Below are 15,726 nucleotides of genomic sequence, written 5' to 3' on the forward strand. Positions count from 1 at the left end.
GTCCCAGTGCATCCTACATCTGCATCTACACACAAATACACATACATACTCCACAAGCCACTAGAAGGTGTGTGGCAGAGGGTACCCTTACCACTACTAGTCATTTCCTTTCCTGTTCCATTCACAAAATACAGCAAGGAAAAAAAATGGCTGTCTGTATTCCTTCACACAAGCCCTAATTTCTCTTGCCCTCATGGTCCTTATGCAAAATGTACATTGGCAGCAGTAGAATCATTCTGCAGTCAGCCTTAAATTCCGGTTCTCTAAATTTTCTCAATACTGCTCCTCGAAGAGATTGTTGTCTTTCCTCCAGTGATTCCCATTTGAGTTCCCAAAGCATCTCACAATAAATGCATGTTGTTTGAACCTACTGGTAACAAAGCTAGCAGCTTGTCTCTGAATTGCTTCAATGCCTTCCTATAAACCGAGCAGGAGCGTATCCCAAACACTTGAACAGAACTCAACAATTGGTCACAGTAGTGACCCATATGCAGTCTCCTTTACAGATGAACACTTCCCTAAAATTCTCCCAGTAAATCAAAGTCAGCCATTCACCTTCTCTACTACAATCCTTAAATGCTCATTCCATTTCCTATTGCTTTGCAACATTACAACCAGATATGTAAATGATGTGATGGTGTCAACCAGTACACTACTAATGTTATATTCAAACATTATGAGTTTGTTTGTCCTACTTATCTGTATTAACTTACATTTTTCTACATGTAGAACTAGTTGCCATTCATCACAGAAACTTGAAATTTTGTCTGTTATACTCAGTGCAGACACATTCCTGTACACCATAGCATCATCACTCAGCAAACAACTGCAAATTGCTGCTCAACCTGTCAAGCAGTTCATTTATATGTGTATAAAATAACAGTGGTCCTATCATACTTCCCTGGAGCGCACCTGATGATACCCTTGTCTCTGATGAACACTCACTGTCAAGGACCACTTATTGAGTTCTGTTACTTAAGAAGTCTTTGAGTCACTCACGTATCTGAGAACCATTGTTCAGCTATTGCTCATCTATTCATGTTGCCCAGATGATAATATTTCTTTTGATTCTTAAAGCAGGTGTTACTGCTTCTTTTTGTAGTTCCTGTTTACACTTGACTGCATATGCAAGGGATTTTAGTACTCCAGCTGTGGCAAGTAGTAGATGTAGGTTCTTTGTAGTGTCCAAATGTTCACACATCCTTCTTGCAGGTTTAAACATTGTGTCAATACCAAGTCTTCCAAGAACTCTGCTGTGACCTGTGACCAATTTTATGGAAGGAAAAATTTCCCTTTAGATGGTTCATTCTCATTAGAATCTTCAGATTTTTTAGGTTTTAGTGACCTATTTATCTCGGTCACAGTAGCCATATCTTCTGAAGGCTGCTCATCCACCAAGTACTGTGGCTCAGACATCCTCTGATCCTGGTCCACTGGTGTTTTACTGTAGTGAACTATTTATCTCTTTGTCACTGTAGCCATTTCTTCTGAAGCCTGATCATCCTCCAAGTAATGTGGCTCACACATTCTCTAATCCTGCTCCCCTAGTGTTCTGGTAACTTCTCTTTTCTATTTGGGATGAACCATACTAAAAGAATCTATGAGCTACAGTACTTGGAGGATACATTTGATCATTTAAAAATTGCCTTCAGATAAAAGAGATATTGTGACAAAAAATAAATAGGGCACTACATCTTAAAAGACCTGGAGAGTTTAATGAAAAAGAACCAACTAAAGGGAAAGTCTTCCTCTCATTCATAGAACCAGTTAGAGCTCACATCGGCAGATTACTTGGAAAACACTGTATTTATACAATGTTTAAACCTTCAAGGAAGGCGCGTGAATATTTGCAGAAGATCTACAACCTCAGGTTGCCACAGCCAGAGTATATAAAATCCCTTTCACAAGGGACCAAGTGTGCATATGAGCAACCCAAAGCAGCATTAATGCCTGCCTTAAGGAACACAAGCCATTGTTATCTGGGTAACACAGATAAATCAAAGTAGCAAAACATGCACTGGTACCGGGAAACCACCAAATTCATTTTTCTGAGACCGTGGTTTTATCAGGATCAAATAATTACTATGCTTGGATATACAGAGAAGCCATAGAAAATCAAAAACACCAAAACAACTTTAATAGCAAATAATAAGGACTGAGGTTAGACAAGTTGTGAGCCATAGTACTAAACAAAGCTCCATAACGCATGTCGGTGCAACCCAGCAGCCTGGCATATAAACTCTTGAGCATGCTGAGGTCGCTTGATGTTGTAACTACTTTCTGAGTTGTTATAGTCACTGACAATGTCTGCAGCACTGGGAGATGAAATGTTAGGCAGAGAAAAATAGCTTGGATGAGAATCAAATGCCCATAATTCAGATATCGCAAAAACACAAATACTGGCTGTGAAAACCTGCATTGTATCATTTATTGGTAGGATCCAAGTTCACAGAAACTCTCACAGTTGCAGGCTAACACGTTAAGTCGACCAAAGCAGAACAAAGAATACATTTAGTTTATTGGTTCCACAAAACATCTGTCTTGACAGTTATTGGTGTCTTATGATCATGGGCCATTACCAGACACCCAGCCCTGCATGTAAAATATAAAGCATATTATTCAGTAAATGTTATACACTAGCTATTAGACACGCATCCACATAGGGGCTCACTTTCATGCATACTACTGTGTAATACTCACAGTACACACTCCAAATCAGGCCCATTTTTGAGACCAGACACAAAGAGCAATTCATCCTCACATTCACACAGCAGTATACAATTCAGAAAAGTCATCGAAAATTGTCTTTGAAGTAGCATTAGAGAATGGCATGATTTCTGGCAGCACTTGATGTCAATCTCTTGTACTTCTATAAGACTAAATGATTTTCGGTGTTTATTATGACTTCTGGCAGCACTGAATGGCAATCTCTTATACTTCTATAAGGCTAAATGATTTTCACTGTTCATTATCCAATAGTTACTGAAAATAAGCAGGTGTTTGATAATAGTTATCAGGTCATATTCAGATATGAATCTATTATTGATTTAACATTAATTGTAGATCAAAGAGAATAGTTTGTAAATTAAGACTGCCAAGTTTATGTGCCAGCTAGCTTAATAGATGATGATGAAGAGATTGAAAAAAAGTCTGGTGAGATAAAAGAGATGATTCAGATATTTAAGGGTGAGGTAAAGTAATTATGATGGGAGGCTGGAATACAATGGTAGGAAAAGTAAAAGAAGGAAAAATAGTAGGTGAATATGGTCTTTGGGAAAGAAATGAAAGAGGAAGCTACCTGGTAGAATTTTACTTAGAGCATAATTTAATCATCACTGATACTTGGTTTAAGAATCATGAAAGGAGGTTGTGTTCATGAAAGAGATGTGGAGACACTGGAAGGTTTCAGATTTGTTATATAATGCTAAGTGAGAGCTTTTTGAACCATATTTTAAACTTGTAAATTTCAATCTCCAGGGGCAATTGTGAACTCATTCCATAATTTATTGGTTGAACTGTAGATTGAAACTTAAGAGCCTGCAAAAAGATTGTAAATTAAGGAGATTGGACCTGGATAATTTGAGAGAACCAGAGGTTGTTGAGAGTTTCAGAAGAAACATTAGGTAATGATGTACTGCAACAGGGGAAAGGAATACAGTAGAAGATGAGTGGTTAGCTTTGAGAGATAAAATAATGAAGGTGCCAGAGGATCAAATTGGTAAGAAGATGAGGCCAAGTAGAAGTCCTGGGATGTCACAAAAGTATTGAATTTAAATGGTGAAAGGAGATAATATAAAAATGTAGCAAATGAAGAAGGCAAAAGAAAATACAAACTTCTAAAAATGAGATTGCCTTGGAAGCAGAAAATGATTAAGAAGCAATGGGTAGAAGATAAATTTAAGGGTATAGAAGCATATATGTATCTACGGGAAAGGTAGACAGCCTGCAGGAATATTAAAGACACATTTGGAAAAAAAGGTAAGAAGCTATATGAATATCAAGAGCTCAGGTTGAAAACCAGTACTAAGCAAGGAAGGGAAAGCTCAAAGGTGGAAGAAATGTGAGGAGGACTATACAATGGAAATTTAATTGAAGGCAATAATATAGAAAGAGAAGAAGATATAGATGAATAGATGAAAATGAGGTAGGAGATATTATACTGTGAGAAGAATTTGACAGAGCACTGAATGACTGAAATTGAAACAATAAGTGACATTTTCTCAGAACTGCTGATAGCCTTGGGAGAGCTAGCCATAACAAACCTATTCCATCTGCTAAATAAGATGTGTAAGACAGACGAAATACCCTCAGAATGTAATAATTCTAGTTGTAAAGAAAGCAGCTGCTAAAAAGTGTGAATATTAGCAAACTATCAGTTTAATAAGTACTGATGTGAATTATTTACAGAAGAATGGAAAACTGGTAGAAGCCAAACCTGAGGAAGATCAGTTAGGATGCCAGAGAAATTAGGAGCATGCAAGGCAGACTAACCGCATGGCTATAGTAAAATACAGGGTGCAGAAGGTTACATACAACTAGCACAGAAACCAGACGGATGTTATAAGAGATGAAGAACATGAAAGGAGAGTAGTGGTTCAGAAGGGAGTGAGACAGTGTTGTAATGTATCCTCGATGTTGTTCAAAAATCTGTATATCGAGCAAGCAGTAAAAGAAACCAAAGAAAAATTTTCAGATCGGATAATGCTGCAGGAATTAGGTTAGGAAATGAGACACTAAAAGTATTAGAAGAATTTTGATATTTGTGTAGTAAAATAACTGATTATGAGGAAACAGAGAGGATAAAAAGTGTAGACTGACAGTGGCAAGAAAAGCATTTCTGAAGAAGGGAAATATGGTAACACTGAATATAGATTTAAGTGTTAGCAAAACTTTTCTGGACCATTATTGGAAGTGTAGCCCTGTATAGAAATGAAATGTGGTAGATAAACAGTTCAGACAAAAATAGAATAGAGACTTTTGAAATGAGATGCTGCAGAAGAACACTGAAGATCGGATTGGTAGATCATAAAGTCAACGAAGTTCGTCAGATGTTTAATCATGTGGCCATAGGACCTAGGTTTCATGCTCATGGCAAGAAATGATAATTATTATTATTTTTGTGCTGATCAGTGTATTCATTATGTTTTCTGTTTTTTTCTTTATTTCAGAGAAGTACTGTCAAATTGGCAACGAAAATTTGTGACCATTTACAAATGCAAACTTCTGGCACAACATGTTGTTTGACAGTTGAACCTCAAAAGAGTGACTTATGATATATCTTTTTCTGTGCTTTCATTGTACAATAACATAAGCAAAAGGATCTTGTTGTTAATATGTTTTTAGATACACTAACTGGAGCATTAATCTCTTTTTGTCACTATGACAATTCATTGTTTATGGAACTTTCAGTACAGTATTGTTATTCTTGCTTGTAATATAGCTTTGATTGCTCAGTGTGTGTTATATGGATATTCTTAAATTATGCATGCTGAAACCTAGGGGAATTCTGTGTAAAGGACTATAACTCCAGAGTCAGTTGATTTTACATTCAAGAAAAGTTACATCACTTATTATTGGCTATTGCAAGGAATTTTGCCAGATGATCTTGTATCTTCTGTAACTTTCCAAATGTATTTCAAGTGGATCTTTAAGTTTTGTGCTCATGGCTGCAACAACTTAGCAAAATAAGCCACTTTGTAAATAATATGTAGGAAAGTGTACTGATTATTCCATTATCTTTCAGTAATTTCATAACAAAGTGATTAATAAAATCAGTGCCAGTATAGTTTGAAACTGTAAGATTGTTGAATGTTAGACTACTAAAATCTTGGAAATTACAGCTGTGAAGATAGAAGAAGCCTCAGTACAAAGCTGCTCCCAAAGAAACCAGCCAGGATATTGCGGAACAGCCTTGAGAATTTGCAACAGAAAGTGATGTTGCACATAAGAACTGTGAACAGTTTGGCTCAAGATACATCAAAAGAAAATAATATTGATAGAGATTTCCAACTAAAGAGGAAGGAGGTAACAAGATTATAACAGTGTGATAAGTAATTTATAATTGTTAATATGACATTCTGCTGTTCATCATTATAATAGAAAGCAACTGAAAGTGACGGCTGAATGAATTTATATTAGAGATGCTTTTTTATATCATCAAGCAACCTTCTGTTGGATCTGTTACATTTTATTGTGGTGGGTGGGACTTGGAGATAGGACTAGAGCAAGTCTTAGGGGCAGATGAGAGGACTGGAATAAAATTCTTGTTTGTCATCCTGATGCTGAGTTTGTCCATTTCACCATATTTGATTAACATTAATTACTAGGGACTTGAAAATGTAACATCTATTTTTGGCATACTTTGCATGTTTTTGACAGTAGACTCCTCTATTTTTTTCCGAAATTTACATCTATTTGTGCCTAAATGTGCATCTGTTTTTGGCGAAATTTGCAGCACTGTTGGGTGAAATTTGCACCAATTTTTTGTGAAGTCACATCTGCTTTTGGTGAAATTCGCATTTTTTTCTTTTTTGTTGTTTAACAGGTTGTCCTGCTACTTGCTTCAAGATGAAGCCACAGTACTTTGAAATGAACCATAAAAAAGGAGAGATATTTGACTGGAATGTTTTGTTTCTATTTAAGCTTTCGGCAAATGATTGTTTCTGCTGAGAAGCAGGAGCATTTTCCTGGAAGTGAACAGTGTGTTTATATGATTTAATGTGCTTCTCAACATTTATTTTTTCTTTCCCCACTCATTTCAATAACTGCAAAATCTGCAGCATATTGGTTCCAATCTTTCATGAGCATTCATAGCTGTGTGACCCATATTAGACAACACTATGTACAGAACTGACAAGCTATGTGCATAAAAGTGGAACTGAAAATAACTCTGTTCACACCTTAGGGGAAAACTTTTGGCATGTTCAAAATATATTTATAGGTTCTGTTTTCTGGTCACTACAGTGCAGAGTGCAGACACTATAAATCAGCCGTCAGCCATAAGAATAAACAAACAAGAATTATGACCTCTAGAGGGGAGAGGAACAGAATAGGGTAACAAGCCCCACCTCTTTCTCTCAGGGCAGCCAGCCAGCCTATACTCATGTTCTGTTTCTGCAAAAGCAGAACCAACACATTGTCATAGGAATTGTTGAACTCTTTTGGTGTTGTAGGAGGATCATAATTGGAACCCCATGTTGGACAAGGATCAGACTCTGAACTCATTTTATATAGGAAAAAAATACGACAACCTATGCATAGTCAAAAGTGTTCGGTAACATCTCTTGCACAATTGCTGACTGAAGTTGGAAGTATTGTAAACAAGGTAGTTCAGGCCCAACCTCTAGCTGTATTGGACACAATTACAGTCCAAAACACTCACCACCTAAAACTTCCACATGAAGTGTCTGCATTATAACAACTTTTGAACTTCAGCTAACTGACAAACTTGCATCTTTCTGTGTTTTAAAATGCTAGATCTCATTGCTGACTCCTGTGTTGCAGTACACTGCATGTATCTTAGACGAACCATTCAGCCTCCCACAATTGGTGTGGAGCCAGAGCTATGTAGCTTCTGAATATAAAAGAAGGGTAATTTCTTCTCTGGTCTGTGTCAAGAGAGAGAAGGAGCATAAGAGATGTTCACTTGGTCTTTTAAGAACACATCTGTTGATCAGCTGGAAAATCTCTGACATTTTTTGCCATTCCATTAAAACTGTCCCTTGCAATCATACTACACATTTTTTCAGATCATTTCACTTCTGTTAGTTCACGATTTTTATAACCTCTTGTTATATGAAAATGCCAGTAGCACACTACCACACTACATTTCCATTTAACATATTCATCAGCAAATTGTTTAAGGTTCCACATGCACTGAATGAATTGTTGCAATACAATGTTTTTAGCCCTCTTTGTCTGTAAATTGCACCATCATCATCACAGAAGATAGTATCTCTTGGCATGTAGGTCAATGTGTCTTTCGGTATCTTGGTTTCTTCCATTAATGTTAAAACATCCTTTCTAAAAGTTTTTAGTTCACTTCTGATATGTTTATATCCATTCTGCATATCTTGCCGCCCATCTCATTTATCTAGTCACTTCACTTCCTGTACTTTCTCTTTTTCTGTTCCTTTGTTGTAGTACTGTCAGCCTATTGCACATTTTAATATTTCCCTTGTGAAAGACAATATTACTACCAAATAGACAGTTTAGTGATATCAATCAATTGGCTACATCCCAAGTTCACTTGTTTATGTAAATTTATAAAAACACTACCATTTAGTACCATAGTCAAGGCATTTGTCAGTCATGGCTGAACGCACTGTATCAGTATTAACAAAGTTAAGATCACACAAGCATTTTAATACAATAACAAGTTAACATAAGTATAGTATAGTACTTAATAACAAAGAGTGAGAACATTTTTACAAATACATGTCCATTAAACAATAATTAATTGCATATAATACTGCATTAAAGAGTGAGAACATTTTTACAAATGCATGTCCATTAAACAATAATTAATTGCATATTATACTGCATTGTTTAGGCAGTGCAATTTGCTATTTCACTGCCAAAGAATTAATTCAAACTGCACCGTGGTGTTTGTCACATATTGTGCAAAATATTTCCTCAAAATTTCACTAATATTTAGATGATTGAATATTTTAATAGTCCTGCTGGAAAATTGGTTCACTTCATTGACAGGTAACAGTTTGAGATGTCTTTTTTTCTTATTGTGTGTGTTATAATTGTGGATATCACTCCTGTTGCTAAATGTTTAATGATTGTCCTACACATACATGAGACAGTTGAAGACACGTTGACAGAAAATTGTCATTACTTATAGAAATGCAGCGGTTGAGTTTCCTGCTTGATATTATGATCTTTATTGCCTTTTATTATTATTATTATTATTATTATTATTATTATTATTATTATTATTATTATTATTATTATTATTTAGTAACAGTACTTCCTTGCTGCTGGTAGAGTGATCAAATAGTAACGGGCCATAGCTGATATGGCTGTGAAACAGTGAATAATATATCATTAACAGATACTGATCACTTATCACATGTTTCAGTTTTCTAAGTCCGTATTTGATTCATGAAAGTTTGTCACACACACACGTGTACAGTGTGGTCTTGCAAGTGAATTTGCTGCCCACCATAATACCCAGAAGTTTCACAGCCCCTGATACCTGCTGCAGTTTTGCCTGGCGTAGTCCCCTTATTGTAGTCAGTCTGCCAAGCTGTGGACATCTATGCTAAAAATTCACAGCTATTTATACAAGATAGCAGCTCATCTGCTGTGCCAATGCACCACATCTAGTCATGTTTTTGACAACATTTTCTTGTCCCACCAGTGGAGAAACTGCTTGACTCATTCTGTAAGACTCCCATCTTCCACCACACTGGCAAGTTCATGGTGCCAGGTCTGATCTGTCTCACAATGTTTGAACAGCCTCATTGCTGTAACAGGCATGCCAACAGCTTGTGCTCACCAGCTGCCTATAGCTTGCACAACTCTGTGTTGCTGTGCTTCACAGAATTACCAATCTTCTTTTTCCTGAAAAGAAATGTTTGGTATTGAAACTCTTTATGTAGGCATCGAAATTAAATTTAATTCCTTCTTTTGAACACAGCATGAAGTTGACTGTTACTGAGTGCTACACAGTCATTGTGGAAGGATTTCCACACACTAAAACTATTTGTTTGTGTTTATCTGCTTTTTTGCACTTTACATGTGGTTTGCTCTCATCACTCACCATTATCTTGGTACAGACTGTTTTGGACTCAGCTCCACTAAAGTGTAATTGTTCTTATTACTGCATCAACAACTCAGATAGCAGATGAGGTACTCGTGGAAGTAAAGCTGTGAGCATTGGTCCTGAGTCCTACTTGGATAATTCAGTCGGTTGAGCACTTGCTGGCGAAAGGCAAAGATCTTGAGTTGGAGTCTCGATCCAGCACACTGTTTGAATCTGTCAAGAAGTTTCATAACACACTCACTTCACTGCAGAGCAAAAAATTCATTTTACAAACTTTCTCCAGGCTGTGGCTAAGCCATGTGTCTGCAATTTTTTTTCTTCCAGGAGTGCTAGTCCCACAAATTTCGCAGGAAAACTTCTGTGAAGTTTGGAAGGTAGGAGATGAGACACTGGCGAAAGTAAAGCTGTGAAGATGAGTTGTGAATCATGCTTGGGTAGCTCAGTTGGTGAGCACTTGCCAGCGAAAGGCAAAGGTCCTGAGTTCGAGTCTTGGTCCTGCACACAGTTTTAATCTGCCAAGAAGTGTCAACACATTTGTCTTTTGGCTCCATGTTGAGAAAAATATTGGTAATTGCTTGGAACACATGCATATTCCTTGCTTTATCAGATTTACAATCTAAGGGGTAAGTATGGCCTGCAGTTGTTCCTCAACTACGGTGTTCATCGTAAATGCACTGAGTTCTTCAACCACAGCATGTAAATCATTGCATGCAGGCCTGAATCTGTATACCCTCAGCTGCCATCTTCTGATGGCACAGGGACACACTAATTTGAAGACATCATTGTCTCATAATTTGAAGACACCATTGCCTCATTCAGGGAGTTAGTTACTTGCATGTTCTATGGATCATAGTTGCAATCTCTTGCTGTAATATGGAATGTTTCAATTTGTTTATCGGTGAAAACCTACCATTTACATTATTGATTTTTTCATTTATGGTAAGCTATTTATTCCTTCGGTGGTTTTTTATTCCCCCCCCTCCCTCCCCATGCCTATGTATTTGGACTCTATCTCTCTCTCTCTCTCTCTCTCTCTCTCTCTCTCTCTCTCTCTCTCTCTCTCCCTCTCTACTTACCACACAGTGGAGATGCTGAGTCTCAAATAGGATGAAAAGACTGTCACAAATAAAGCTTTCTTCCATTAAGGCCTTTGTCAACAATAGGCCACACACACACACACACACACACACACACACACACACACACACACACACACACATGACTGCAGTCTCAGACAACTGCAACCACATTGCAAGCAGCAGCACCAGTGCATGATGGCAGTGGGAACTGGGTGGGGGTAAGGAGGAGGTTGTGGTAGGGGGGGGGGGAGGGATAGTATGGTGGGGGTAGCGGACATTAAAGTGCTTCAAGTTAGATGGAGGGCAGGAGGGAGGCGAGTGGGGGGAAGTAGCAGAAAAGGAGAGAAGTAAAAAGACTGGATGTGATGGTGGAATGACAGCTGTGTAGTGCTGGAATGGGAACAGGGAAGGGGCTGGATGGGTGATAACAGTGAATAACGGAGGTTGAGGCCAGGAGGGTTATGGGAATGTAGGATGTATTGCAGGCAAAGTTCCCGCCTGCACAGTTCAGAAAACCTGGTGTTAGTGAGAAGGATCCATAAGGCACAGGCTATGAAGCAGTCATTGAAATGAAGAACATCATTTTTGGCAGTGTGTTCAGCAACAGGGTGGTCTACTTGTTTCTTTTGGCCATAGTTTGTGGCCAGTGGGCTGGACATTTCTCATGAGAAATGCCCTACCCACTATCCTTCCCATCCCTCCCACAGTTGTATTCTGCTGTCCACCAAAACTACACAATATACTCATCCATCCTTATACAACCCCTGCTTCCAACCCCCTTACCACATGGCTCATACCCTGTAATAGACCTAGATGCAAGACCTGTTCCATACATCCTCCCACCACCACCTGTTCCAGTCCGCCACTAACGGCAGCTATCCCATCAGAGGCAGGGCGACCTGTGAAACCAATCATGTGATCTAGAAGCTGAGCTGTAACCACTGTGCTGCATTCTATGTAGGCATGACAACCAACAAGTTGTCTGTCTGTATGAGTGGCCACTGACAAACTGTGGCCAAGAAACAAGTGAACCACTCTGTTGGTTAACATGCTGCCAAACATGACATCCTCCATTTCAATGACTGCTTCACAGTCTGTGCCATATGGATCCTTCCCACCAACATCAGCTTTTCCGAATTGAGCAGGTGGGAACTTTCCCTACAATACATCCTATGTTTCTGTAACCCTCCTGGCCTCATCCTTCATTAGTTACTGCCTTCACCTATCCAGCCGCTTCTCTGTTCCCATTCCAGTACTACACAGCTGTCATTCCACCATCACACCCAATCTTTTTACTTCTCTCCTTTCCCGCTACTTCCCTCCCCACCTCTCCCTTGCCCACCATCTAACCTGCAGCACTTCACTGTGCACTACCCCCACCACATTAACCTTCCCCAGCCCTGCCCCAGCCTCCTCCTTACCCCATCCAGTCGCCACTTCCATAATGCACTGGTGCTGGTGCTTGCATTGTGGCTTCAGTTGTTTGAGACTGAAGTCGTGTGTGTGTGTGTGTGTGTGTGTGTGTGTGTGTGTGTGTGTGTGGTTGATGAAGGCCTTAATGGCTGATAGAGTTATTTGTGACAGTCTTTTTGTTGTGCCTATCTGCAACTCAGCATCCCCGCTATATGGTGAGTAGCAACTTTCCTTTTCATAATATTACATTTTTCATAGTAAAGATATTTATAATTTAATACTTCACACATTTCTGTGCCAGTATAAGGCTGTATGATGGATTGTGTAATTCATTTCTTCCTCTAGCATCACATTTATTAATCTTGCTGTTTTCGGAGTGTGCCTGTTTATGACAAATTTCATTGTTGTTGTTGTGGTCTTCAGTCCTGAGACTGGTTTGATGCAGCTCTCCATGCTACTCTATCCTGCGCAAGCTTCTTCATCTCCCAGTACTTAACTGCAGCCTACATCCTTCTGAATCTGCTTAGTGTATACATCTCTTGGTCTCCCTCTACAATTTTTACCCTCCACGTTGCCCTCCCATGCTAAATTTGTGATCCCCTGAAGCCTCAGAACATGTCCTACCAACCAGTCCCTTCTTCTAGTCAAGTTGTGCCACAAACTCCTCCTCTCCCCAGTTGTATTCAATACCTCCTCATTAGTTATGTGATCTCCCCATCTAATCTTCAGCATTCTTCTGTAGCACCACATTTCGAAAGCTTCTATTCTCTTCTTGTCCAAACTATTTATCATCCATGTTTCACTTCCATGCATGGCTACAATCCGTACAAATACTTTCAGAAACAACTATCTGACACTAAGCTACTACAAACAGCATAGTGAATGCATTATTGTGGCCAAGATAGATACGAAGCCCACACCTACTACAGTAGTACAAGTTTATATGCCAACTAGCTCTGCAGATGACGAAGAAATTGAAGAAATGTATGATCAAATAAAAGAAATTATTCAGATATTGAAGGTTGACGAAAATTTAATAGTCATGGGTGACTGGAATTCGTCAGTGGGAAAAGGGAGAGAAGGAAACATAGCAGGTGATTATGGATTGGGGCTAAGAAATGAAAGAGGAAGCCGTCTGGTAGAATTTTGCACAGAGCATAACTTAATCATAGCTAACACTTGGTTCAAGAATCATAAAAGAAAGTTGTATACATGGAAGAATCCTGGAGATACTAAAAGGTATCAAATAGATTATATAATGGTAAGGCAGAGATTTAGGAATCAGGTTTTAAATTGTAGGACATTTCCAGGGGCAGATGTGGACTCTGACCACAATCTATTGGTTATGAACTATAGATTAAAACTGAAGAAACTGCAAAAAGGTGGAAATTTAAGGAGATGGGACCTGGACAAACTGACAGAACGAGAGGTTGTACAGAGTTTCAGAGAGACCATAAGGGAACAATTGACAGGAACGGGGGAAGAAATACAGTAGAAGAAGAATGGGTAGCTCTGAGGGATGAAGTAGTGAAGACAGCAGAGGATCAAGTAGGTAAAAAGACGAGGGCTAGTAGAAATCCTTGGGTAACAGAAGAAATATTGAATTTAATTGATGAAAGGAGAAAATATAAAAATGCAGTAAATGAAGCAGGCAAAAAGGAATACAGACGTCTCAAAAATGAGATCAACAGGAAGTGCAAAATGGCTAAGCAGGGATGGCTAGAGGACAAATGTAAGGATGTAGAGGCTTATCTCACTAGGGGTAAGGTAGATGCTGCCTACAGGAAAATTAAAGAGACAACTTGTATGAACATCAAGGGCTCAGATGGAAACCCAGTTCTAAGCAAAGAAGGGAAAGCAGAAAGGTGGAAGGAGTATATAGAGGGTCTACACAAGGCCGATGTACTTGAGGACAATAATGGAAATGGAAGAGGACGTAGATGAAGACAAAATGGGAGATAAGATACTGCGTGAAGAGTTTGACAGAGCACTGAAAGACCCGAGTCGAAACAAGGCCCCTGGAGTAGACAACATTCCATTAGAACTACTGATGGCCTTGGGAGAGCCAGTCATGACAAAACTCTACCAGCTGGTGAGCATGATGTATGAGACAGACGAAATACCCTCAGACTTCAAGAAGAATATAATAATTCCAATCCCAAAGAAAGCAGGTGTTCACAGATGTGAAAATTACCGAACAACCAGTTTAATAAGCCACAGCTGCAAAATACTAACACGAATACTTTACAGACAAATGGAAAAACTAGTAGAAGCTGACCTCATGGAAGATAAGTTTGGATTCCGTAGAAATACTGGAACACGTGAGGCAATACTGACCTTACGACTTACCTTAGAAGAAAGATTAAGGAAAGGCAAACCTACATTTCTAGCATTTGTAGACTTAGAGAAAGCTTTTGACAATGTTGATTGGAATACTCTCAAATTCTGAAGGTGGCGAGGGTAAAATACAGAGACCAAATGCTATTTATAATTTGTACAGAAACCAGATGGCAGTTATAAGAGTCGAGGGGCATGAAAGGGAAGCAGTGGTTGGGAAACGAGTGAGACAGGGTTGTAGTCTCTCCCCGATGTTATTCAATCTGTATATTGAGCAAGCAGTGAAGGAAACAAAAGTAAAATTTGGAGTAGGTATTAAAATCCATGGAGAAGAAATCAAAATGTTGAGGTTCGCCGATGACATCGTAATTCTGTCAGAGACAGCAAAGGACTTGGAAGAGCAGTTGAATGGAATGGACAGTGTCCTGAAAGGAGTATATAAGATGAACATCAACAAAAGCAAAACGAGGATAATGGAATGTAGTCGAATTAAGTCGGGTGATGCTGAGGGATTTAGATTAGGAAATGAGACACTTAAAGTAGTAAAGGAGTTTTGCTATTTGGGGAGCAAAATAACTGATGATGGTCGAAGTAGAGAGGATATAAAATGTAGACTGGCAATAGCAAGGAAAGGGTTTCTGAAGAAGAGAAATTTGTTAACATCGAATGTAGATTTAAGTGTCAGGAAGTCATTTATCAAAGTACTTGCATGGAGTGTAGCCCTGTACTGAAGTGCAACGTGGACGATAAATAGTGTAGACAAGAAGAGAATAGAAGCTTTCGAAATGTGGTGCTATAGAAGAATGCTGAAGATTAGATGGGTAGATCACATAACTAATGAGGAGGTATTGAATAGAATTGGGGAGAAGAGAAGTTTGTGGCACAACTTGACTAGAAGAAGGGATCGGTTGGTAGGACATGTTCTGAGGCATGAAGGGATCACCAGTTTAGTATTGGAGGGCAGCATGGAAGGTAAAAATCGTAGAGGGAGACCAAGAGATGACTATACTAAGCAGATTCAGAAGGATGTAGGTTGCAGTAGGTACTGGGAGATGAAGAATCTTGCATAAGATAGAGTAGCTTGGAGAGCTGCATCAAACCAGTCTCAGGACTGAAGACCAC

At 38.8% G+C, this 15,726-nt stretch overlaps 1 protein-coding gene across 4 annotated transcripts in view; it reads left to right on the forward strand.

Annotated features, from left to right (window-relative positions):
* Positions 1-15,726, forward strand: part of LOC126281424 (DENN domain-containing protein Crag) — a 292,659-nt gene that overhangs the window by 58,324 nt on the left and 218,609 nt on the right. For all 4 annotated transcript variants that reach the window (XM_049980371.1, XM_049980368.1, XM_049980369.1 and 1 more), the window contains exon 10: positions 5,841-6,024. In XM_049980371.1, coding sequence (XP_049836328.1) covers positions 5,841-6,024 — 184 coding nt within the window. The remainder of the gene's footprint in view (positions 1-5,840; positions 6,025-15,726) is intronic.

This window comes from Schistocerca gregaria, chromosome 7, assembly GCF_023897955.1.
Source record: "Schistocerca gregaria isolate iqSchGreg1 chromosome 7, iqSchGreg1.2, whole genome shotgun sequence".
In the NCBI taxonomy this organism is placed as follows: domain Eukaryota; kingdom Metazoa; phylum Arthropoda; class Insecta; order Orthoptera; family Acrididae; genus Schistocerca; species Schistocerca gregaria.